This window comes from Chiloscyllium punctatum, chromosome 15 (assembly GCF_047496795.1).
Source record: "Chiloscyllium punctatum isolate Juve2018m chromosome 15, sChiPun1.3, whole genome shotgun sequence".
Taxonomy (NCBI): domain Eukaryota; kingdom Metazoa; phylum Chordata; class Chondrichthyes; order Orectolobiformes; family Hemiscylliidae; genus Chiloscyllium; species Chiloscyllium punctatum.
In genome coordinates, this window is record NC_092753.1 from 24581459 (window position 1) to 24609148 (window position 27690).

At 43.7% G+C, this 27690-nt stretch overlaps 1 protein-coding gene across 2 annotated transcripts in view; it reads right to left on the reverse strand.

Annotated features, from left to right (window-relative positions):
- Nucleotides 1-220: 220 nt before the first annotated feature.
- LOC140486128 (NACHT, LRR and PYD domains-containing protein 3-like) overlaps nt 221-27690 on the reverse strand; it is a 62921-nt gene continuing 35451 nt past the window's right edge. For both annotated transcript variants that reach the window (XM_072584776.1, XM_072584777.1), the window contains 8 exons: nt 21267-21438; nt 21106-21171; nt 9614-11405; nt 8480-8566; nt 8131-8301; nt 7777-7947; nt 7454-7621; nt 221-5271 (listed from right to left, as the gene is read on the reverse strand). In XM_072584776.1, coding sequence (XP_072440877.1) covers nt 5184-5271; nt 7454-7621; nt 7777-7947; nt 8131-8301; nt 8480-8566; nt 9614-11405; nt 21106-21171; nt 21267-21438 — 2715 coding nt within the window. In that variant the 3' untranslated portion in view covers nt 221-5183. The remainder of the gene's footprint in view (nt 5272-7453; nt 7622-7776; nt 7948-8130; nt 8302-8479; nt 8567-9613; nt 11406-21105; nt 21172-21266; nt 21439-27690) is intronic.

The following is a 27690-nucleotide window of genomic DNA, read 5'->3' on the forward strand; positions in this document are numbered from 1 at the left end:
TTATGACGGAGAAAGTGAGGACTGCAGATGCTGGAGATCAGAGTCAAAAAGTGTGATACTGGAAAAGCACAGCCGGTCAGGCAGCATCCGAGGAGCAGGAGAATTGACGTTTTGAGCATAAGCCTTTCATCAGGAATGTGATGAAGAGCTTATTCTTGATGAAAAGCTTATGCCTAAAATGTCGACTCTCCTGCTCCTCGAATGCTGCCTGATTGACTGTGCTTTTCCAGCGCCACACTTTTTGATCACAAACATTTATGCTCAGTGAGATCTTGTGATGATTAGTTTGTACAGTCCTGCAGAAAATATAAAGAGACAATCTTTGCATTTATTGAACTGAGTATCAGTCATGAGCTAGGATAGTGAGAGAAATAAATGGCCAATATTGAAACCAAAAGTGTTCTTCCTGTGAAAATTCCTCCATTTTCCAAAGTGCTTGGTTAAGCGCACTCATCTGATGTATTTATTTACATATGATAATGCCAACATTTACAAGGGTGTTGCCAGGGTTGGAGGATTTGAGCTATAGGGAGAGGCTGAACAGACTGGAGCTGTTTTCCCTGGAGCATCAGAGGCTGAGGGATGACCTTATGGAGGTTTACAAAATTATGAGGGGCATGGAGAGGGTAAATAGACAAAGCCTTTTCCCTGGGGTCGGGGAGTCCAGAACTAGAGGGCATAGGTTTAGGGTGAGAGGGGAAAGATATAAAATAGACCTAAGGGGCAACCTTTTTTATGCAGAGGGTGGTACGTGTATGGAATGAGCTGCCAGAAGAAGTGGTGGAGGCTGATACAATTGCAACATTTAACAGGCATTTGGATGGGTGTATGAATAGGAAGGGTTTGGAGGGTGCTGGCAGGTGGGACTAGATTGGGTTGGGATATCTGGTCGGCATGGACGGGTTAGACTGAAGGGTCTGTTTCCATGCTGTACATCTCTATGATTTTATGACTCAATGTTACAATGTTTTAAGATTAATACAACAATCCACAATCAAATATGTTATGAATAATGCTCAGAGAATGAAACAAATATTCGGCTGAATATTGGCCATTAATTAAATCAGTAATGTTTGTGTAACTAATGCTCACTGATAGAAGACAATTCTTTTCCTTCAAGTATATCAATGCTGTTGTCTTGGACATTTATACATTACCTTGTATTACAACGGATAATGGCATTATCAAAACAGACAAAATGAGGCAAGGAAGGGTTGGTAGGGTGAACGAACCTTGGATGACAAGAAATGTGGAATATCTAGTCAATAGGAAGAAGGAAGCTTACTTAAGTTTGAGGAGGCAAGGATCAGACACAGTTCCAGAGGGTTACAAGGCAGCCAGGAAGGAACTGAAGAATGGACACAGGGGAACAAGAAAGGAGCATGAAAAAGGTTTAGCAGGTAGAATTAAGGAAAGCCCCAAGGCTTTCTACACTTATGTGAGGAAAAGAGGATGGCTAGAGTGAGGGTAGGACCAATCAGGGCCAGTAGAGGGAACTTCTGTCTGGAGTTGGAGGAGGTAGGGAAGGTCCTTAGTGAATACTTTGCTTCAGTGTTCACTAGTGAGAGGGGCTTTGATGTTTGTGAGGACAGTGTGAAACAGGCTGACATGCTCAAACATGTTGATGTTAAGGAGGTGAATGCGCTGGAAATTTTGAAAAACACGAGGAGAGATAAGTCCCTGTGCCAGCTTGGGAAATACCCTAGGTTACTACAGGAAGCGAGGGAAGAGATTGCTGCACCTTTGGCGATGATCTTTGCATCCTCACTGTCCACTGGAGTAGTACCAAATGTTTGGACAGTGGCAGAAGTTATTCCTTTGTTCAAGAAAGGGAACAGGGATAGTCCTAGGAATTATAGACCAGTCAGTCTTACGTCGGTGGTGGGCAAATTATTGGAGAGGATTCTGAGAGACATGATTTATGATTATTTGGAAAAGATAGTCAGCATGGCTTTGTTAGGGGGGGCAGGTCATGCCTCACAAGCCTTACTGAATTCTTTGAGGATGTGACAAAACACATTGACGAGGGTGGAGCAGTAGATATGGTGTATATGGATTTTAGCAAGGCATTTGATAAGTTCCCCATGGTAGGCTCATTCTGAAAGTAAGGAGACATGGGATACCTCTGCTCTTTGCGATTTTAATAAATGACTTGGATGAGGAAGTGGAAGGGTGGGTTAGTAAGTTTGCTGATGACACGAAGGTTGGTGGAATTGTGGACAGTGTGGAGGGCTGTTGCAGATTGCAACGGGACATTGACAGGATGCAGAGCTGGGCTGGGAAGTGGCAGGTGGAGTTCAACTAGAAAAGTGTGAAGTCATTCACTTTGGAAGGTCAAATTTGAATGTAGATTACAGGGTTAAAGGCAGGATTCTTGGCAGTGTGGAGGAACAGAGGGATCTTGGAGTCCTATGTCCATATATCCCTCAAAGCTGCTGCCCAAGATGAGAGAGTTGTTAAGAAGGCATATGGTGTGTTAGCTTTCATTAGCAGGGTGATTGAGTTTAAGACTGGTGAGGTAAGGTTGCAGCTCTATAATGCCCTGGTTAGACCACACTTGGAATATTATGTTCAGTTCTGGTCGCTGCATTATTGGAAGAATGTGGAAGCTTCAGAGAGGGTGCAGAGATTTACCAGGATGCTGCCTGGACTGGAGGGCATGTCTTAAGAAGAAAGGTTAAGGGATCGAGGGCTTTTCTCATTGGAGTGAAGAAGGATGCGAGGCGACTTAGTAGAGGTGTACAAGATGAGAGGCATAGATAGAATGGATAGTCAGAGACTTTGTCCAAGGGTGGAAATGGCTATCATGAGGGGGCATAATTTTAAGGTGATTAGAGGAAGGTTTCGGGGAGATGTCTGAGGTAGGTTCTTTGCATAGAGAGTGGTGGTTATGCAGAATGCACTGCCAGCAGTGGTAGCAGGGTCAGGTATATTAGGGAAATTTAAGCAACTCTTGGATTGGCACATGGATGAGAGAAAGTAGGTTAGTCTGATCTTAGAGTAGGATAAAAAAAAACAAAGAACAAAGAAAATTTACAGTCCAGGAACAGGCCCTTCGGCACTCCAAGCTTGAGCCAATCCAAATCTACTGTCTAAACCTGTCGCCCAATTCCTAAGCATCTGTATCCCTCAACTCCCCACTTACTCACGCATCTGTCCAGACATATCTTAAATTAATCTACCGTGTCTGCTTAAACTACCTCTGCTGGCAATGTGTTCCAGACATGCAATACCCTCTGTGTGAAGTACTTGCTACATGTATCCCCCTTAAACTTTCCACCTCTCACCTTGAAAACATGCCCTCTCATTATTGAATCCTTCACCCTGGGAAAAAGCTTATCTCTATCTACCCTGTCTATACCCTTCATGATTTTGTAGACCTCAATCAGGTCCCCCCTCAATCTCCTTTTATCTGATGAAAACAATCCCAACCAACTCAACCTCTCTTCATAGCTAGCACCCTCCATACCAGGCAACATCCTCGTAAACCTTCTCTGCACCCTCTCCAAAGCGTCCACATCCTTTTGGTAACGTGGTGACCAGACCTGTACACAATATTCTAAATGCGGCTGAGCCAATGCCTTGTACAATGTTAACATGACTTGCCAGCTCTTATACTCAATACCCTGTCCAATAAGGCAAGCATACTATATGCCTTCTTGACCACTCTATCCACCTGTGCAGCAACCTTCAGGGCACAATAGACCTGCATTCCCGGATCTCTCTGCCCATCAACTTTTCCCAAGGCTCTTTTGTTCACTGTATAATTTGCTCTAGAGCTAGACTTCCCAAAATGCATCACCTCACATTTGTCTGAGGTGCCACTTTTCTGCCCAACTCTCCAGTCTATCTATATCCTCCTGTATTCTTTGACAGTCCCTTATGCTTTCTGCTACTCCACCAATCTTCATGTCATCTGCAAACTTGCTGATAATACCAATCGTGCCCTCTTCTAGATCACTTATGTATAATCACAAACAACACTGACCCCTGTGGAACACCACTGGTCACTTTTCTCCATTTCAAGAAACTCCCTTCAACTACTACTCTCTGTCTCCTGTTGCTCAACCAGTTCTTTATCCACCTTTTTGAACACCCTGCACACCATGTGACTTCACTTTCTCCATTAGTCTATCATGGGGAACCTTATCAAACACCTTACTAAAGTCCATGTAAATGACATCAACAGCCCTTCCTTCATCTATCAACTTCCTCACTTACTCAAAGAACTCTATTAAATTGGAAAGGCACGATCTCCCCCGTACAAAACCATGTTGCCTATCACTGATAAGCCCATTCTTTTCTAAATATAAATAGATCCTATCCCTCAGTACCCTCTCCAGCAACTTCCCCACCACCAACGTCAGGCTCACTGGTCTGTAGTTACCCAGAATATCCGTACTACCCTTCTTGTACAGGGGGACAACATGAGCAACCTTCAAGTTCTCTGGCACCTCACCTGTGCTTAAGTATGCTACAAAGATATCTGTCAGGGCCCCAGTTATTTCCTTTCTCGCCTCCCTCAGCAACCTGGGATAGATCCCAGCTGGTCCTAGGGATTTGTCCACCTTAATAACCTCTAGCCTACCCAACACATCTTCCCTACTTATGTCAACATGATCCAGACTAATCAAACTTCTATCTCTATTCTCAACATTGATCATGTTCCTCTCCTCAGTGAATATTTGATTCCTCGTTTAGGACTGGTCTTACTCTCCTGATATTCCTCCAGGGCCCGTTCTGTTCTTAGCTGCCTAGATCTTATGTACACTTCCCTTTTCCTCTTGGCAAGTCGGACAATTTCTTCCGCCATCGACGGTTCATGAATCTTGCCTTTCCTGTCCTCTGCCTTCGAGGGGACATGCCTATCCTGCACTATCTTTGAAAGCTCCCCACATATCAAATGTGTCCAATCCACATTTCCCAGCTCCTGCCGAATTTTGATATTCTTGGCCTTGGCCCTGTTTAGTACTCTTCCCTTAGGACCACTCTCATCTTTGTCTATGAGTATTGTAAAACTTGCGGAATTGTGGCCAACACAACATTGAGGGTCGAAGGGCCTGTACTGTGCTGTACTATTCAATGTTCTATGACACAAATAGTCTGCATACGGTCAGAAAAAAAATTCTATTGCTGTCATTAAATCTACAACCATCAGCAATATTTCTCAAATAATAAACTCATCACATTTCCACTCTGACGCCACCTCTGGATTCCTGCAGTAAGTGCAGCTGTTCCCTTCCACTGGCAGTAAATGAATTCTCTCCAATCCTAGTTGCACAGAAAATGAACAGAATGCATAAAATGTAAATACTAGGGAGTTAACATTTCAATGACAAACAGAAACAAAAAACACACACGCAATGCCAGCATTTCATTCATATTTGTTATGATTAGCTAGGGTTGCATTTCACATATCACTGAAATCACAACTCAAGAACAGATGCAAGGCTGAGGCAACGTCCACAATAAACAGTTATTGGACAACAGTCAGTATGACAAAAGGGGTTATGGTCAGTCATGGCCTTAAACTGATCACATAGAAAGAGATGAGGAACCTGGGGAGAAAGTCCAGCTTGAGGATGCAAGTTTAGTCTTGACAATAACACTTAAATATGCCTAAACAAAGAAGGGGATTGAAGATGAAATTATGCACTTGCAACATTCCAAAAATGTCAAGGCAGGAAAGGGCTGTAATGTCTGTAATAAACATTGATGATGTCGTGAGACATATGTAATAGATACAGAAACAGGAAGAGGATGTTTATTTCCGTAAGTTATACCATGAGGCAAAAGGGAGGACTGCAGATGCCAGAGATCAGAGTCAAAATTAGAGTGGTGCTGGAAAAGCACAGCATCTGAGGAGCAGTATTCTCCTGCTCTTCGGGTGCTGCCTGACCTGCTGTGCTTTTCCAACACCACTCTAATCTTGACTCTGTTATACCATGAACTGAGCTCATGAGACAGTATAGTATTGTTGGTTAACGTAACATGGATTATGAAAACATATAAGAATCTAGGAATTGGCAAATTGGAAATTGGGAATTTGCTCAAAAGAAGATGGAGGGAAAATTGCATGGAACTGGACCTGCTGAGCTTTTCCAGCACCACACTCTCGACATATGCTGGCTCTTAGTTTAAATCACCATCAGTTGTCTCTCTCTAATGGGAGAGTAGCCCTATCATCTGGAAATGACAATGCTGACAACTTGATGTTCATCACTTCTCTCTCGTCGTTTTTACTCGTTAACTTTGCAAGATAATTCTTCCATTTTGTCAGGCAGCATTTCTGTATTTTTTAATACAAAATTGTGCTAACTGCTCAATCATTTTATGATATTTAAATCATTTTGTCAACATAGATGTTAATGACGATTTGGTCTATCGTCTCCCAATCCTTACAAAGTTCTCAAGGAGGTGAAACTTTCTGGAAAATCAAACAATTTATGCACCATCTTTACATCTATAACGTTTTAGGCCACTGGGGATTTGTCTGGTCCAGGGATTGGTTTATGCTGAGACCCATTAAAGTTTCCAGTCTGTATCTTCACTAAGCTCATATCTTCATGGTTTCCTGAATGCAAATGTGTGTTCTACTCCTTTTTGTTGACTCCACTTGGATGATCTTTTCAGTGGGTATCTGAGCCTTTAAGAAAACTATATGTGTTGAAGATGACGTGTTGGGCCTTCAGACATTCAGCATTCTTTGTGGTTCAGTATATGTCTGAGCATCGACTTATGATCTACATTAAATTTATCTCCAGAACTGATTCATTGGTAGTCATCAAACAGAAAGTGAGCAGTGTGGAAAGAACAGATATTGTAAAGACATAGGAAATACTTAATTTGACAAATCTCATGTCCGTGAATATAAGAGAGTTACCAGTAAGTACAGTTGGATATTCAGCAGAAACGTATCTTCCCAAATAATGCACAGAATGGGGACATGGTGGCTCAGTGGATAGCACTGCGGTCGGGCAGAGCCAGGGATCATCCACCTTCTCCCCATGTCTGCAAGGTTTCTGCTGGGTGCTCCGGTTTCCTCCCACAGTCCAATGAGGTGCAGGTTAGGTGGATTGGCCATGCTAAATCACCCATGGTGTCCAGGGATGTGGCGATTAGATGTGTTAGCCATTGGAAAGGGGGATTGGTCTGGGTGGGATGCTCTTCAGAGGGTTGGTGTAGAGTTGTTGGGCTGAATGACCTATTTTGACATGGTGGGTATTCTATAAACAATTAGAAAGAATGGAGAATCTTCTCCCAGCAGAAAATAATTGTGATGGAAACCTGAGCGGTCATTGTGAGGAGTTTATAAGGGAGGACTCCCCTGATAGTGTTAGATGAAGATGGAGGTTCATATGGAACTTAAATGTTGGATATAACTGGTTGGATCAAATAACCTGCTCCTTTTGTAAGTCATGGAAATACATTGAAAAGAAAAAGCAGCACTCACCAGATACACTGCAGACTCTTACAGTTCAGTGTGAGGTGGCTGACAGCAGGAATGGATTGGTCAGTTAAAGAGTTTGACCACAGCGACAAAACTGTCAGCGACTGGCTTGTACTGAGAGCAGAACTGAGCGCCTCAATAGACAAATCTGTGAGTGCATTGTTATCTAATCTGAAGAGAGACATCAAGAAACAGAAAGTAATGGCAATAATCTGTACATGGATCAATGTTTATTCACAATTCTCTAGCTAATAATAATGCCAGGGAACAGCTTGACAAGTAGTAATTGAAAATAGGAATAAAATTAGACTAAGACTGTTAATTACCTCAACTCCTGTATTTTACAGTCTGGCTTTCTCAAACTCTCAGACAGCAATACTACTCCTGAGTCTCCAAGTTTATTATTGTTCAGGTTCAGCGCTGTGAGGGACCTGTTTGTTTTCAGAGCAGAGGTGAGATCTTCGACACAACAATCTGTGAGCTCGTTGTCATTCAGACTAGGCTCAGCAAGAAAGGAAAAAGAAAACAGACAGCAATGAATAAAAAGATGGTTATTCATGCAAACAATACTCTTCTTCAAAATACAGAAATCAAAGCCTGTCAGCCCATTTTGTTTACAGTTTACTCAGCTCAAATTGTATTAGAGACATCTCATGGTGATGAATCACTCTGATACTCACGACAGTTTCTGTATTTCACAGTCCAAGTTCTTCAGTGCCACAGATAAGTGTTTCACTCCAGAGGATCCCAGTTTATTATAACCCAGGTACAGGTCCTTCAGTGATCGGTTTGTGCTGAGAACAGAGCTGAGATTCTCAATAGAAGAAGCCGTGAGGTCATTGTCAGCTAACCTGAGAACATAGTGACAGTGACAGTTAGTGTGGTTAATCAGGATTCATGTAGCAGACAAGCAATGATGAGCATCATTATAATTACAAGTACAAGTTGAACTATCGCTGATAATAATAATGATTTACAATGGTGGAGATCAGTTATTATTCTGTTGATTATGCACAGTGTTATACTCACCCGAGTGCCTCAATTTGACACTTTGGGTGCTTCAGGACCAAGCACAGTAAATGCATTCCTGATTCACCAAGGTCATTTCCCTCCAACCTTCAAATAAACACAAAGGGGATAGAAATGTGCTGAAACATATCTCAGGCATACTGGGTGTTTCCAATTCTCTCTAACAATTGTTATAAAAACTATAAAATAATAAAAGATTGATAAACCAGTTTTGCTGTCTTTGCCAAAGAAACTGGGCTACTTCTAGTTTGAGGAGTACATGATATAGTTTGAACCACTGACAGTCTGCAAGTTAGGAGCACCACCAGGTGGGAGTCTGATGCGAGTGGACTTGCTCCCCCTCTCAGCCAATAAAATCACAGCTTCATGCATGTGTATTTTGTACATCATGTCAATCTGAAAAATACTTTCAAATGCTGCATAATTTGAAACAAAGTAAGTGGATGCCACACAATCTGTTTGATATTTACATAATAAGGATAATGTATGATTTGTATTTAATCTGAAAGCACTGAAACACTGTGCACAGAGTGGAGGCGATTTCACTTTGAATTAAACTCGCTGATTTCAGTCTGGTTAATCAATTATTTTGATTAATTTTTAAAAAAATTCTGCATTGGCCACATGACAGGGTCCTTCTCATTTATATTCTCTTTGTATTGACTAGGGCGTTTCTCGGATAGCTGACAGTGCAGCCAGACCACATTACTTCGTGTGCTGATTTGGGAATACTTTACAAATGCAGCTAGGCAAAATGGAACTTTTTTTCATGAACGAAGAAAGATTTCCCACAGGCAGGAAAAATCAAGTCTCACTCAATGTTGCACGTAGCAAATCAAACTGAATATTAGCCATGAAGCTACACTTTTTAGCTTCATTAACCATTTATGTCTGGTCAATATGGCATTTTTTTTTCTAATTTTAGGTCCTTGTCCACAATAGATCTCATATAGTTTTCTTTTTTCTCCCTTTTGACAATTTCTATTATCTAAATCTTTTTGCATAATCAATTGTACTTTGTTCATTGTACACTTGCTCTGGCAAAACCTCTGATCTTATTTGCTAACTTGGTATGATGCCTTTGATGAAATAAAAACAGATTTAACAACTTGACTCATGTAAGTAATGAGTTACCTCAATACTTGGCATTTGTGCAGTGAAGGTTCCAGCCTTTGAAGTCCTTCAGACTGAATAAAACAGTTCCGCAGATCAAGATGTTTTATTGTATGACAAAGTCCAATGGCGTGAGACAATACAGCGCAGTCAATTGGGCTCAGTGGCAAGGCTTTCTGTGAGTCTGAATCCCCAAATTGAAGTCTTTCCACAGACCCCAATGTAGTCTGTGCCAGGACTTTATTCTGGGACTCAAACAAATAGTGCAAAGTATTCAGAAGATTCCTTTTCCCACTTTTGCTTCCAGTGTTACCGACCTGGCTTTCAACCTTCTCCTGCACCCAGTCAATCACTCGGCAGGCTGTTTGATGAAGAAATGAGCCCACCAGCTCCTCCAAGGGCCAAGCTACCTGTGGGGAGGACAAGCCAGCAATAAAACGGAGAAATATCTCAAATCTGCCATCCTCCTTGCTGTGAACGTCATTGAGCAGTTTCTGGATGTCCTCAAGATCGGGAGTCAGGAACTGTGCGAGTGCAGCGACAAACTCTTGTATGGTGAGATGGAGGAAGGTGTAGACTACACTCTGGGCAGAATCATTCCTCTCAAAAATTTCCAACATGAAGCCAGACAGGAACTGCGAAGGCTGAAGATTATATTTGATCAGATCCTCATTTCTGAAGACAATCTGTTTCTCAAAGACACCTCTCAATGCCATCTCACCAATCTTCAGCAACACATCGCGGGGGTTTTCAATCTCTCGGCCGTGGTTTTTCAGTATGTTGTAAATATAGTAGGAATATAGTTGGGTGATGGTCTTGGGGACTTGCTGCTGTTTCTTGCTTCCTTGTGTATAGAAGGGACCCAGTGAGAGACAGAGAATCCAGCAGTACGAAGGGTTGTAGCACATGGTGTAGAGGATCTCGTTCTCTTCCACGTATTTGAAAACAGCTGCTGCCACCGTCTGATCTTCAAAGCATTTTTGGAAATACTCTTTCCGTTCTTCCCCAACAAATCCAAGTATCTCAGCCCACACACTGATGTCAGCTTTTTCCAATAATTGCAGTTCACTTGGACGGGTGGTCAATAACACTGAACACCCTGGAAGCAGCATCTTCTGTATTAAACTGCTGACAATGTCAGACACTCTGCAGGGAACCTCTGGGTCCATGCATATTGACTGGGGTGCAGCATCTGACTGGCTGTCAGGAAATTCAATGCTATCCTTGAATTCATCTAAACCGTCGAATATAAACAGCAAACTGGCCGGATGTTTCCACAGATCTTCCAGAAATTTCTCCAAATAAGGATAGAACAGCAGAATCATTTCTTTTAAAGTTGCTTTCCAGTTAATAGCATTCAACTCGCGGAATTTAAAACTAAAGACAAATTGAAAATGCGGGTAAATGTTCCCGCTGGCCCAGTCGTAAACTATCTTTTGTAACAGTGTTGTCTTCCCAATTCCTGGGACTCCACTGACGACGACGGAACAACCTGAATGAATTTGTACAATCTGTCCCTTTCCAGTGTGGCGCTGATAGACTTCTTGTGCAAAGCCACTTCGGAACAACTGATCAATGCGGATTTTTTCCAGTTCCCTCCGAAGGTGCATCTCTCTCCATTCTTCATGATCCCTGCCACGTGCAATAAGTTCATGCTCCACCAGTTTCCGATGACGAACAGGAGAAATTATTGTCAGTTCAGTGTACCGTGCGTTCAACTGAGAAATCCTAACCTTCTCCTTGATTAGAATAGTGTTCAAATCAAGTGTTTCATTTCTCTGTCTCAGCATCTCCTTGTGTTGTTCCTGAGCATCTGCAACAAGGACGGGCATTTATGGTACCATTTGGACAAATGATAAATGACATCATAATTTTGCCAACATTTCAAATATGATTCACTGCAGAAAGTGAATATGATGTTGCTAATTTTGTTTTGTTGACCTGCCATCTTATTGGGTGAACATCCAAATTTAAATCAGGATTGTGGGTAATCGAAGGAGGAGGACAGACAAAAACTGTGTCAGTAAGAGAGGCTCCTTTTTTTGAGGCATTTTCAATGTTGGAGCTGATTTCTTCGAATTCTACGAGCGGTAATTACTGCTTTACAAGCTATTGCACTGCTTTGGGGAAAAAAAAGAGATCAAAACAACGGCACTTTAAAAAGGAGGAAGAGAGACGAAGGCAGAGACCACATGGGGAGTGAATAAAATGAGAAAGAATCCTACTCTGTTGTCTGACCCAGCAGTGAATCTGCACAGCTACTGCCTCTGCTGTTTGAACTCATTGGAGATTGGAGCATACCTAAGAAATAAGCTAATAAACAGTGAAATTCATGGCTAAATCTGTGTGGGGAGGTAACAGCAAGGGAGCTGCTATGTGCAAATGTGTCATAAAGTAAAAAGAAAAATCTTTTTTGAATTTAGGGTGCAGCAACAGCTGTTAGTGGGCAGAGCAGCGGGGAAATGAGCTGTCCCAAAATAGATATAGGTAAGGATTAGCTATTAAATGGATACCTGAGTTTTGGTTGCTGTTTTGACAACCATTCAAATTTAACCAATTAATTGAAATTGTGCTCAGGATACCAAAACCCAATTGTGTTTGAGTTTACAGTATTGACAACATCAGACCAATGAGAGGGGACAATGTTAGGGTTTAAAAAATGAGGGTATTTTGAAAACTGGTCAGAACAACTGCCACCTGAAGAAATAAACACCTTGTTCTCAAAGAAATCTCTGAAGGCACTATTTATCAAAGGTACCTTTTCCTGTAAAGCTCACACCTTCAATACCTTATCTGGGCCAACATGACACCAATTGTTAAAGTTCACTTGAGAATATAACTTTTAAAAAAGTTTTGTGATTTACATATGAAACAACTGAAACCAACATGGTCATTCCAACAGATGAGAGATTTAACAAACAAGATCTTTTTCAATATATAATTTCAGGTACATCACACTGTAAATGTTTTGCTATAAATTCTGTGCCTTAATATCTTATACTCCACAATCATCTGATAAAAGAGTGGTGCTCCAAATACCTCTGCTTCCAATTAAACCTGTTGGACTATAACCTAGGGTTGTGTGATTTTTAACTTTTCCTGTAAAAGCAGTAAAAAGTAAGAGGATGACCCAGGGAGGAGACAACAGAATTAGAAGGATGGAAAGAAGCGATAGATTAAGAATATCGGAAGCAGGACAGCATAGAGTGACTGCATGGACTTTGAGAAATTAGATTAGATTCCCTACAGTATGGAAACAGGCCCTTTGGCCCAACATGTCTACACCAACCCTTAGAAGAGTAATCCACACAGATCCATTCCCCTACCCTATACTTACCCTGGACTAACGCACCTATCACTCTGGGCAATTTAGCATAACCAACTCACCTGACCTTCATATCTTTGGATTGTGGGAGGAAACTGGAGCACCCAGAGGAAACCCACGCAGACATGGGGAGAATGTGCAAACTCCACACAGTCACCTTTGGCGGGAATCAAACCCGGGTTCCTGGTGCTGTGAGGCAACAGTGCTAACCACTGAGCCACTGTTCTGTCACTTAACTAATGTTGAGTTAATGTTAGATATTTATGTTATTGGAGCAGCATTTTAATAGCGTTGAGGGTCAGACAGTAATTAGTTTAAAAAGGGGCGTGGATTTGTTAATAGTTTTTGGTTAGTGCTCATTGTTGGAATTAGGAAAATAAGTTGCTATTTTTTTCTTTAAACAGTGGAAATCAGGGGTTTTCTTTTATTCACTCTTTGAGCATACCACATTTAGAGAAGGTATGGGGTTAGAACTAGAATTCCTACAGTGTGGAAACAGACCCTTCAGCCCAATAGGTCCACACTGACCCTCCAAAGAATAACCCACACAGTCCCATTCCACGACCCTAAGGATCTGCATTCCTCTGCTCCCTTCCCATTCATCAATTTGTCTGGATCCTTCTTACTCCAGGCACCCACCACCTTCTGTGTGAAGAATTTTCCATGTATCTCTCCCCAAAACATTTCCCCTCTCAATTTGAACTCGTGACCCCTAGTAATTGAGTCCTCCATTCTGGGAAAAATGTTTCTTGCTATCCACCCTGTCTACACCTCTCATGATTTTATAGACCTCAATCAGGTCCCCCTCAACCTCCTTCTTTCCAATGAAAATGATCCTAACCTTCTTAACCTCTTCTCATAGCTAGCACCCTTCATACCAGTCAACATCCTGATGAACTTCCTCTGCACCATCTCCAAAGCATCCACATCCTTTTGGTAATGTGGTGACCAGAACTGTACACAGCATTCCAAATGTGGCCGAACCAAAGTCTTATTCCTCATTTCCCGTTGTAACATTGGATATGTCTGGTCTGGCCCTGGGGTCTTAACTATCTTGATGCTTCCCAGAATTTCCAGCACATCCACATCATTAATATCAATCTGTTCAAGCTTATTGACCTGGTCCATGGTGTTCCCACTATCAACAAGGTCCCTTTCTCCGGTGAATACTGAAGCAAAAACCTCATTTAGGGCCTCCCCTACCTTTTCAGACTCCAGGCACAAGTTCCCTCCACTATCCCCGATCAACCCTACCTGCTCTCTGATCATTCTGTTGTGAATCACGTAAGTGTAGAATGCCTTTGAGTTTTCCCTAATCCTTCCCACCAAGGCTTTTTTTGCTCCCCCCATCCTGGCTCTCCTCAGACCATTTTTGCATTCTTTCCTAGCTACCCTGTAATCCTCTAAAACTGTACCAAATCATTGCTTCCTCAACCTTAAGTAAGCTTCCTTCTTCCTGTTGGCGAGAAGCTCCTCTACTCTTGTCATCCAAGGATCCTTCACCTTACCATTCCTTGTCTGTCTCAGTGGGACAAAATTATCCAACACTCGCAACAAGTGCTCCTTAAACAGCCTCCACATTTCTGTTGTACACTTCCCAATTTATACTGCACAGCTCCTGTCTAATATCAGCATAATTTCCTCTCCCCAAATTAAATACTTTCTCATACTGTCTGCTCCTGTCCCTCTCCATGGCTATGGTATTGGTGAGGCCATTTTGGTCACTGTCACCGAAATGCTCTCCCACCGAGAGATCTGACACCTGGCCTGGCTCGGTGACTAGCACCAAATACAATATGGCCTACCCCATAGTCGGCCTATCCACATATTGAGTCAGGAATCCCTTCTGGACACACCACAAAATCGGCTCCATCCGGACCATCTGTGCTAAGAAGGTTCCAATCAATATTGGGGAATTTGAAGTCACCCATAACAACAACTCTGTTACATCTGCATCTTTCCAAGATCTGCTATCCAGTCTGTTCTTCCATCTGTCTGCTGCTATTGGTGGGGGTGGGAGCAGGGGTCCACTGAAAACACCCAATAAACTGACTGCTCCTTTCCAGTTACTGACCTGCACCCATACTGACTCAGTAGACAAATCCTCCTCAATGACAATCTCATTTTCTGCAGGAGTGATGTACTGTCTAAATAACAATACTACTCCCCCTCCCCTTTTACCCCCCTCCATGTTCTTTGTAAAACATCTAAACCCTGGAACATCCAGCGACCATTCCTACCCATGTGAAATTCATGTCTTGGTTATGGCCACAAGATCGTAGTTCCAAGTCCTGATCCATGCTCTAAGTTTATCACTCCTATTCTTGAGACTCCTTGCATCGAAACAGACACTTTTAAACACCCCTTTTTCCTATCAACTGTGTATCCTTCCTCTGCACTCTATTTCTGCCTGTTCAACAACTACTCTCTCCTCTGGTCTGTAGCTCTGATTCCCATTCCCCTGCTAAACTAGTTGAAACCTTCCCAAAGTGGTCTAGCAAATCTCCCACCCAGGAAATTGGTGCCCCTCCAGTTTAAGTTAACTATGTATAGGTCCCACCTTCCCAGAAGGTATCCCAATGGTCCAAGTGAAGCCCTTCCTCCTGCACCAGTCCTGTAGCCACGTTCTTAGCTGCACTCGCTCCCTGTTCCTCGCCTGACTAATACGTGCGACCAGTAATAATCCTGAGATTACTGCTTTGCGCGTCCTTCTTGTTAGTTTCCAACCTAACTGCCCGAAATCACTTGTTAGATTCTCATCCCTTTTCCTGGCCATTCCATTGATGCCAATGGGCACCACAACTTCTTGCTGCTCACCCTCCCCCTTCAGAACCTTGTAGACTCGATCAGAGACATCCCGGACCCTGGCACCTGGGAGACAACATACCTTCCGGGAGTCCTGTTCACAATCACAGATTCTCCTGTCTGTTCCTCTAACTATTGAGTCTCTTGCCACTAGCGCTTTTATATTGTCCCACTTCTCTTTTGAGCCACAGAGGCAGGCTCAGTGCCAGAGTGCTGGTCACTATGGCTTTCCACTGTAGGTCATCTACCCCAAAAGTATCTAAACTGGTATACTTATTAATGAGGGGAATGGCCAAAGGGGCCTTTTAGATTAGATTCCAGATTTAAAAAGCAACAAAGAACCACGAAGCAAGAAATAAAGGTAGATAAATTATGAATTCAAAATAGCACAGAATGTAAAAACAGGTAGGAAAGGTTTAGGTTGGAAAAGGGTGGCTAAAGTGGATGTAGATCTCTTGCAAAATGAGAAAGGAGAATTAATATTGGCTGAAACGTCCGAGGTCTTGAATGACTATTTTGTGTCAGTCTTCATGCTGGAAGATGTGTCTAACATGCCAAAGAATGATGTTAAGGAGGTGAGGACCTCAACTCAATTGATATCACTAAAAGGGCAGTGTTGAGCAAACTTGAGACTCTAACGATAGATTAGTTCCCTGGTCTTGATGGAATGCATCCCAGGGTGCTGAAAGAAATGGCGGAAGTTACAGGAGATGTGTTAGTGGTAATTTACCAAAATTCACTGGACTCCAGGCAGGTCACAGCAGACTGGAAGACAGTGAATGTCACACCACTGTAAATAAAAGGGTGCAGGCAAAAGGCAGGTAATGATAGGCCAGTTCGCTCAACATCTGTAGTTGGGAAAATGCCGAAGGCTATCATTAAAGAAGGAATAGTGAGACATCTGGATGGAAAGGGTTCCATCAGGCAGGCACAGCATGGATTCAGGAAGGGAAGGTCGTGTTTGACAAACTTACTGAAGTTCTTTGAGGATGTAACAAGCGCGGTGGGTGGAAAGAAAGTAGGTGGATGTTGTATACTGAGATTTCCAGAAGGCTTTCGATAAGGTGCCACATAAAAGATTCATCCATAAGACAAGAATGTGTGGAGGTACAGGGAATGTACTAGCATGGACTGGTTCACTAAGAGTCAGGAAAGAATTGGGATAAATGTGTGTTTCTCTGGTTGGAGATCAGCGGTGAGTGGGGTGCCACAGGGGTCAGTGTTCAGCCCAGAGCTGTTCATGATATATATAAATAATTTGGAAGAGGAGACCAAGTGTAACATAGCCAAGGTTGTTGATGACACTAAATTGAGTGGAAAGGGAAACTATGCAGAGGATGTGGAGGGTCTGCAGAGAGATTTTGATAGGTTAAGAGAGTGGCCAAGGGTCTGGCAGATGGAGTACAATGCTGGTAAATGTGAGATTATCCACTTTGGAAGTAAAAATAGTCAGTCAGCGTATTATTTAAATGTGGAAAGATTGCAATATACTGTTGTGCAGAGGGACTTAGGAGTGCTCATACGTGAATCGCTAAATGTTGATTTGCAGGTGCAACAGGTAATCAGGAAGGCAAACAGTAATATTGGCTTTCATTGCCAGAGGGATGGGTTTTAAGAGCGGGGAGGTTCTGCTGCAATTGTACAAGGTGTTGGTGAGGCTACACTTGGAGTATTATGCTCAGTTCTGGTCTCCTTACCTGAGGAAGGATCTACTGGAGCGGCACAGTGACTCATTGGTCAGCACTGCAGACCTGGGTTCAATTACCGCCTCAGGCGACTGTGTGGAGTTGCACATTCTCCCAATGTCGGCATGGGTTTCCTCCGGGTGCTCCGGTTTCTTCCCACAATCCAAAGATGTGCAGGGCAGTTGGATTGGCCATGTTCAATCGCTCATAGCGTTAGGTGTATTAGTCAGGGGTAAATATAGGGTAGGGAAATGGGTCTGGGTGGGTTACTCTTCTGAGGGTCAGTGTGGACTTGTTGGTCTGAAGGGCATGTTTCCATACTGTAAGGAATCTAATCTACTGGCTTAAGAAACAGTGCAGAGGAGGTTCACCAGGTTGATTCTGGAGATGAGGGGCTTATCCTGTGAGGAGAGGTAGACCCTCCTGTTGAGGGGAACTGGTTGGATCAGCAGGAGATGAAAAAATGGAGGGCTTGGAGACCTTCGTCATGGCAGATGGATGTGTACAGGGACTGGATCTCCATGGTGGAGATGAGGCGTTGGGGACCAGGGAAATGAAAGTCATGGAGGAGGTGGATGCGTGGGTGGTATTCTGAACGTAGGTGGGGAGTTCCTGGATTATGGGGGACAGGACGGTGTTGAGATATGCAGAAATAGGTTCGGTGGAGCAGGAGCAGGCTGAGACAATGGGTTGACGGGGTAGTCAGGTTTGTGGATTTTTGGGTTGGAGGTGCCGGGTTCCTGGACAATGAGGTAGGGGGCTGTGGATGGGAGATCCCCAGTGGTGATGAGGTTGTGGATGGCCTGGGAGATGATGGTTTGGTGATGGGGGGTGAGTTTGTGGTCAAGAGGCCGGTAGGAACTGGTGTCCACACGTTGGCGCTTGGCTTCAGCAGTGTAGTGGTTGGTGTGCCAAACTACCACTGCACCCCACCCCCACCCTTGTCTGCAGGTTTAATGGTGAGGTTGGGGTTGGGGTTGGAGCAGGGGGAGTGGAGGGCTGTGAGTTATAAGGGTGATAGGTTAGAGTGGGTGAGGGGGTTGGACAGGTTGAGGTGGTCAATGTCATGGCAGCAGTTGTAAATGAAGAGATTGAGGGTTGGTAATAGACCAGCACGGGGTGTCCAGGTCAGTTGGAGGCGGGAGGAGGGGTCCTCAAAGGGTGGCATGGAGGCGGCCTTCCTCCAAACCAAAGGGGTAGCCATGGGCACCCGCATGGGCCCAGCTTTGCCTGCCTCTTCGTTGGGTATGTGGAACAGTCCATCTTCCCCTACCTCTTTCTCCCCTAAAGTGATGATTGTATCGGCACCACCTCATGCTCCCACCAGTTGAACAGTTCATCAAGTTCATTAACACCTTCCATTCCAACCTCAAGTTCCCCTGGATCATCTCAGACCCCTCCCTCCACTTCGGCGAACAATCCATCCCCATTTCTGACGTCAAACTCAACACAGACATCTGCTACAAACCCACTGACCCCCACAGCCACCTGGACTACACCTCCGGGTTCAATTCCCGCCTCAGGCGACTGACTGTGTGGAGTTTGCACGTTCTCCCCGTGTCTGCGTGGGTTTCCTCCGGTTGCTCCGGATTCCTCCCACAGTCCAAAGATGTGCAGGTCAGGTGAATTGGCCATGCTAAATTGCCCGTAGTGTTAGGTAAGGGGTAAATGTAGATGTAGAAGTAGGGGTATGGGTGGGTTACGCTTCGGCGGGGTGGTGTGGACTTGTTGGGCCGAAGGGCCTGTTTCCACACTGTAAGTAATCTAATCCTCCCACCCTGCCTTCTGTAAAAATGCCATCCCTTACTCCCAATTCCTTTGCCTCTGCCGCATCTGCTCCCAGGAGGACCAGTTTCACTATAAAGCATCCCAGATGGCCTCCTTCTTCAAAGACCACAATTTCCCCTCCCAGATGGTTGACGATGCCCTCCAGCTCATCTCCTCCATTTCCTATACTCCACCCTTGAGCCCCACCCCTCCAGTCACAACAAGTATCCCTCTGGTCCTCATCTTCTACCACACCAACCTCTGGGTACATCACATCATCTTCCGCCATTTCCGCCACCTACAAACAGACCCCACCACTAGGGATATATTTGCCTCTGCATTCCGGAGAGACCATTCCTTGCACAACTCCGTTGTTAGGTCCAACTTCCCCTGCCAATTCCAGAAGTGCAAAACCTGTGCTCACACCTCCTCCCTCACCTCTGTCTAAGGTCCCAAAGCATCCTTCCACATTCAACAGAGATTTATCTGCACTTTCTTACACGTCATCTACTGTGTCGATTGTTTCCAATGTGGTCTCCTCTACATTGTGGAGACAGGACGCCAACTTGCAGAATGTTTCAGAGAACATCTCTGGGACACACACATCAAACAACCCCACCGCCCTGTGGCCGTACACTTTAACTCCCCCACCCGCTCCGCCAAGGACATGCAGATCATGGGCCTCCTCCATCACCTCCGCCATTACCACCCGACACCTGGAGGAAGAACGCTTCATCTTCTGCCTTGGGACGCTCCAACCACACAGGATTAATGTAGATTTTACCAGTTTCCTCAATTCTCCTCCCCTCACCTTATCCCAGATCCAACCCTCCAACTTAGCGCTGTCCTTTTGAACTGTCCTACCTGTCCATCTTCCTTTCCACCTATCTGCTCCACCCTCCTCTCCAACCTATCATCTTCACCTCCATCTCCATATACCTATTGCATTACCAGCTACCTTCCTCCAGCCCAACTCTCTTCCTATTTATCTTTCAACCCCCTTGGTCCACAAGCCTAATTCCTGCTGAAGGACTAATGCTCGAAATGCCAATTCTCCTGCTCCTTGGATGCAGCCTCACTGGCTGTGTTTTTCCAGCACCACACTCTTTGACTCTTCATTCCAGATTGTCAGAATCTTCAGTACGTTTTTTGTGTTCTTCAGTAGTTTTGAATCTGCATTTCACTCCCTGAACTGATTGTGGAATCAAATGAAAGTAGCAACTGTTGTTTTTTTTAAAATGAACATTTAAGAAGAAAGATGATGGATAAGGAGAATAAGTGATTTTCCAGATATTTTGAAGAACCAGGAAGAGAACAAATGGTGAATAGCATTTTTGTCTTGTATCACTGCACAATTTTCACATTTTTTTATTTATCAAACTAACCCATTACATGAGAGAACATCTATCCTTGAACACCAAGAATTCTCAACTCTTGGATTACCCAACATGCTGGTCTATTTTTGGCAATAAATACTTAATCACAATGGTGGCTGCGTAATCACAATATGACCAAGTTGACCAACCTTCGCACAAACTTCTACTTTTAAGACACACGATTGAAAATGAACACGAAACATAAAATTAGCTCAATTCTGTCACATAACACCTTGATGATTTCATTAGTGAGTAACTTCGATGGAGTGAGTTTTAAATTGCGTGTGAAATGGAAACTGGGTGTGATACTGGAAATAAATCAAACAGAATCATATTTTAGATCAATGTACAGTGCATCTTATATTCAAATTTGCTTAATCAAATGGAACTGATAACAAATTGGCATCAGGGAGATGGCAACAGGTTTCACCTTACTTGATATCTTTGTCCGTTACAAAATTCCATGTCTGGAAATGTGTAAGAAAGTGGCCAGCACCAAACCTTTCATCATACAGCATGTCAAAAGGTGTGATTGGTTTCAATCTTTTGACTTACCCTTCAAGTGTCTGGGTATCTCTGATATCTCTTCTATGATGTTTGTATAATGTGCCACAGCAGCACCTGTTTGAAACAATTTTTTCCGTAAAATCAGATACAAGAATAATCACAGCAGTATGTATGATTCTAATTTGGATGCAAATGGAATTACACAGTACCGCTTTGCTCTATTTCTTCCAATATTTTGTCCAACTTCGGGACACCATGGCGCATTTTCACAAAAGATTTCCACATCACCCTTCGGGCTCCAGCTTCCTTCTCCATTACCAGGTTCAGAAGAAGTTCGCTGCTTTCTACTTTTTTCCCATCGTCTGCCAGTTCAGTAACTTTCTGGAAGTAACAAGAAGCACCATATTTCATAAACCGTGAATATTCAATAACTGTGTTATTTCAGTTTGTCAAATGAATCAAATGGATAACAGACGAAGAAACTACCCTACACAGTGCAATTATCGGCATTAGCTCAAAATCAATCAAGTTCCATTTCAGGATTTTAGCACACTAAAATTTTCTGGGGACAGGTGGTAACATACTGCTAAAGTTATTGAGCTACTAAACTGGAGGCTAATGTTAAGACATTGGGGACATGTGTTCAAGTTGTATTATTGTTATATGGCGAAAAGGGATTTCAATAACACAGACGAGGTCCGGTATTAACTGACAGCATTCTGAAAATGTGATCACAGTTGAACGTTATAAAAACAAGTGGCTTATTAATGTCCTTTCGGGATGGAAATTAAATCTGCCAGTTTTACTTGTTGTTGTTGACATTTGTCTCCATATTCACAGGAATGTGTTTGACCATTACACCCTCTGGATAGCAGTGGCAAGAACATAGAACATAGAACAATACAGCACAGTACAGGCCCTTTGGCCCTCAATGTTGCTCCGATCCAAGCCCACCTAACCTACACTAGCCCACTATCCTCCATATGCCTATCCAATGCCCGTTTAAATGCCCATAAAGAGGGAGAGTCCACCACTGCTACTGGCAGGGCATTCCATGAACTCACGACTCACTGAGTATAGAATCTACCCCTAACATCTGTCCTATACCTACCACCCCTTAATTTAAAGCTATGCCCCCTCAAATTGGTGACACCATAAGTGGAAAAAGGTTCTCACGGTCAACCCTATCTAAACCCTAATCATCTTGTACACCTCTATCAAGTCACCCCTAAACCTTCTTTTCTCCAATAAAAACAGCCCCAAGTGCCTCAGCCTTTCCTCATACGATCTTCCTACCATACCAGGCAACATCCTGGTAAACCTCCTCTGCACTCGTTCCAGTGCCTCCACATCCTTCCGATAGTATGGCGACCAAAACTGCACACAATACTCCAGAAGCAGCCGCACCAGAGTCTTATACAACTGCAACATGACCGCAGGACTCTGGAACTCAATTCCTCTACCAATAAAGCCCAGTACACCATATGCCTTCTTCACAGCACTATTTACCTGGGTGGCAACTTTCAGAGATCTGTGTATATGGACACCAAGATCCTTCTCCTCATCCACACTATCAAGTATCCGACCATTAGCCCAGTACCCCATCTTTTTGTTACTCTTACCAAAGTGAATCACCTTACACTTAGCTACATTGAACTCCATGTGCCACCTTTCTGCCCAGCTCTGCAGCTTATCTATATCCCACTGTACCCTGCCACATCCTTCCTCACTGTCAACAACTCCACTGACTTTCGTATCATCCGCAAACTTGCTCACCCAAACTTGGAGCCCCTCCTCCAGGTCATTTATAAAAATGACAAACAGCAATGGTCCCAAAACAGATTCTTGTGGAACACCGTTAGTCACTGCACTCCAAGATGACCTTTACCATCAACTACTACCCTCTGTCTTCTTCCAGCCAGCCAATTCCTAATCCAAACCTCCAACTCACCTTCAATGCCATACCTCCGTATTTTTTTGCAGTAGCCTACCATGGGGAACCTTATCAAACGCCTTACTAAAATCCATATACACCACATCTACCGCTTTACCCTCGTCCACCTCCTTAGTCACCTTCTCAAAGAATTCAATAAGGTTTGTGAGGCACGATCTGCCCTTCACAAAACCATGCTGACTATCCTTGATCACATTATTCCTATCCAGATGTTGATAAATCCTATCCCTTACAATTCTCTCTAAGACTTTGCCCACAACAGAAGTGAGGCTCACCGGCCTATAGTTACTCGGGTTATCCCTACTCCCCTTCTTGAACAAGGGAACCACATTTGCTATCCTCCAGTCTTCTGGCACTATTCCTGTAGACAACGAGGACATAAATATCAAGGACAATGGCTCTGCAATCTCCTCCCTTGTTTCCCAGAGAATCCGAGGATAAATGCCATCAGGCCCAGGGGACTTATCTATTTTCACCCCTTCCAGAATTTCCAACACTTCTTCCCTACATACCTCAAAGCCGTCCATTCTAATTAATTGTGACTCAGTATTCACATCGGCAACAATGTCCTGTTCCTGAGTGAACACTGACGAAAAGTATTCGTTCAGTGTCTCCCCAATCTCTTCAGCATCCACACGCAACTTCCCACTACTATCCTTGACTGGACCTATTCCTACCCTAGTCATTCTTTTATTCCTGACATACCTATAGAAAGCCTTTGGGTTTTCCCTAATCCTATCAACTAAGGGCTTTCCATGTCCCCTCCTTGCTGCTCTTAGCTCTCTCTTCAGATCATTCCTGGCTACCTTATAACTCTCAATCGCCCCAATTGAACCTTCACACCTCATCTTTACAAAGGCCGCCCTCTTCCCTTTAACAAAGGATTCCAATTCCTTCTTAAACCATGGCTCCCTCACACGACCCTTTCCTCCCTGCCTGACAGGTACATACTTATCAAGGACATTCAATAGTTGCTCCTTGAACAAGCTCCACATATCAATTGCGCCCTTGCCTTAAACCCTACTTTTCCAAGAAACGCATCGTAAGTTGTGCCTCACCGCATCATAATTTCCCTGCCCCCAGCTATAACTGTTGCCCTGCAGTGCACACTTATCCCTCTCCATCACTACAGTAAAAGTCACCGAATTGTGGTCACTGTCCCCAAAGTGCTCACCTACCTCCAATTCTAACACCTGGCCTGGTTCGTTACCCAGAACCAAATCCAGTATGACCTCACCTCTTGTTGGCCTGTCTACATATTCTGTCAGGAAATCCTCCTGCACACATTGGACAAACACCGACTCTTCTAACGAACTCGAGCTATAGCTTTCCCAGTCAATATCAGGAAAGTTAAAGCCCCCATAACAACCACCCTATTACTTTTACTCTTCTCCTGAATCATCCTCGCAATCCTTTCTTCTATGTCTCTCGGACGATTAGGAGGCCTGTAGAAAACTCCTAACAGGGTGACCTCACCTTTCCTATTTCTAACCTCAGCCCAAACTACCTCAGATGGCGAGTCTTCATCCATCGTCCTTTCCACAGCTGTAATACTATCTTTGACAAGCAATGCCACACCTTTTACCCCCACCTCTGACCCGACTAAAACATTTAAACCCTGGAACCTGCAACAGCCAATCCTGTCCCTGTTCTACCCATGTCTCCGTAATAGCCACAACATCAAAATCCCAGGTACCAACCCACGCTGCAAGTTCACCTACCTTATTTTGTATACTTCTTGCATTGAAGTATACACACTTCAAGCCACTTTCCTGTTTACAGGCACCCTCCTTTGACATTGATGCCATGTTCCTAACCTCCCTACACTCCAGGTCCTGCACCCTAAAGCTGCAGTCTAGGTTCCCATGCCCCTGCAGAGTTAGTTTAAACCCCCCCCCTCCCACCAAAGGGCACTAGCAAACCTCGCCACAAGGATACTGGTGCCCCTCAGGTTCAGGTGTAGACCATCCTGTTTATAGAGGTCTCACCTTCCCCAGAAAGAACCCCAGTTATCCAGATACCAGAATCCCTCCCTCCTGCACCATCCCTGTAGCCATGCATTTAACTGTTCTCTCTTCCTATTCCTCGACTCTCTATCACGTGGCGCGGTAACTAACCAGAGACAACAACTCTGTTTGTTCTAACTCTGAGCTTCCAACCTAGCTCCCTGGAAGCCTGCCTAACATCCTCAGCCCTCCTCCTACCTATGTCGTTGGTGCCAACGTGGACCACGACTTCGGGATGCTCCCCCTCCCCCTTAAGGACCTGGAAAACACGATCAGAGATGTCATGTACCCTTGCACCTGGGAGGTAACATACCAAACATGAGAACAGTGACAGATGGTCAATAAATGCTGACGATAGCACGCATACACAGTCCATGAATGAATTAACAATAACACCTGACAGCAGATAAACGTTCCAACACTCTGTTCAAAGTGATGTGTGTCTCCCAGAGCAATAGTATTCTTTCAAGTGCAGTCACAGAGTTATAGACTTACAGAGATGTACTGCATGGAAGCAGACATTTTGATTCAAGTTGCCCATGCCGGACAATTATCCTCAGTTACCATCGGTCCAATTTTCCAGCATTTGGCTCAAATACTCATCCAGATGCCTTTTAAATGTTGCAATTGTTCCAGCTTCCACCAAGTCCTCTGGCAGCTCATTCTAAACACACACCACCCTCTGTGTGAAAAAGTTGCCCCTTTGGTCCCTTTTAAATCTTTCCCCTCTTACCATAAACCGATGCCCTATAGTGTTGAATTCCCCTTCCCTGGGGAAAAGAACTCGACTATTTACCCTGTTCATGCCCCCCATGAATTCATCAACCTCTGTAAGGTCACCCCTCAGCCTCTGTCACTCCAGGGAAAACAGCCCCAGCCTTATTCAGCCTCTCCCTATAGTTCAAATCTTCCAACCCATTCAGCTTCTCCCTATAGCTCAAATCTTCCAATCTACCATGTGGAACCTTGTCAAAAGCGTTGCTGAAGTCCATATAGACAACATCCAATGCTCTACTTTCATCAAGCTCCTTTGTCACTTCCTTAGAAAACTCAATCAAGTTAGTAAGATACAATTTCCCATACACAACATCATGTCGACTGTCCTTAATTAGTTCTTGCCTTTCCAAATACATGGAAATCCTGTCCCTCAGAATCACCTACGAAAACTTACCAGTCACCGATGTCAGGCTCACCAGTCGATAGTTCCCTGGCTTTTCCTTACCAACTTTCTTAAATAATGGCACCACATTAGCCACTCTCCAGTCTTCTGGCACCTCAACTGTGGCTATCCATGATACAAATATCTCAGCAAGGAGTCTAGCAATCACCTCCCTTGCTTCCCACAAAGAAAGTTGAATCGCTTGTCAAGAGGAAGAAGAAGGCTTATGTTAGGATCGAATGTAAACACTCAGTTAGGGAGCTTGAGAGTCACAAGTTAGCTGGGAAAGACCTAAAAGAGAGCTAAGATGAGCGAGGAGGGAACATGAGAAGTTGTTGACAGATAGGATCAGGGAAAACAGTAAAGCTTTCCATAGGTATATAAGGCATAAAAGAATGACCAGAGTAAGATTAGGATCAAACAAGGACAGTAGTGGGAAGTTGTGCGTGGAGTCAGAGGATATAGGGAAGCGTTAAATGAACATTTCTCATCAGTATTCACACTGGATCAAGACAATGTTGTTGAGGAGAATACTGAGAAATAGGCTGTGAGACTAGATGGGATTGAGGTTCACAAGGAGAAGGTGTTAGAAATTCTGGAAAGTGTGAAAATAGTTAAATCTCCTGGGCTGGATGGAATTTATCCTCGGATTCTCTGGGAACCCGAGTCTTTGACTTTGATCTTTATGTCATCGTTGTTGGCTGGAATAGTGCCAGAAGACTGGAGGATAGCAAATGTTGTTCCCTTGTTCAAGAAGGGGAGTAGAGACAACCCTGGTAATTATAGACCAGTGAGCCTTACTTTAGCTGTGGGTTAAGTGTTGGTAAAGGTCACAAGAAATTGGATTTATAATCATCTCGAATAGGTTAAGTTTTGCACCTTCTCTAGTAGGTACATTCACATACTAAATAAGAAAATGTTCTTGTACACACTTAACAAACTCCTCTCCCTTAACACTATGGCAGTCCAAGTCTATGTTTGGAAAATTAAAATCTCCTACCATTACCACCCTATTTTCTTTTTTACAAATGACTGAAATTTCCTAACAAATTTGCTTCTCAATTTCCCACTAACTACTTGGGGGTTCTATAGTACAATTCCAATAAACTGATCATCCCTTTCTTATTTCCCAGTTCCACCCAAATAACTTCACTGGACTTGCTCCCAGGAATATCCTCCCCAAATACAGCCATAAGGTTAACCCTGAGCAAAACTGCCTCTCCTCCTCCTGTCTTGCCCCTTTTCAATCCTTCCTATGGCTTCTATTCCCTGGTACAATGAGCTGCCAGTCCTGTCCATCCCTGAGCCACATCTCTTTAATTGCTATGATATCCCAGTTCCATATTCACAATCATGCTCTGAGTTTATCTGCCTTACCCCTAGGCCTCTCGCATTGAAATAAATGCAATTTAATTTACCAGTCCTACCTCGTTCTCTGCCTTACTCTTGCCTGTCTTGACTGTTTGACTTCCTCCTCTTCTCAAGTGCACCAGCCTCAGACGTATCTCTTTTCT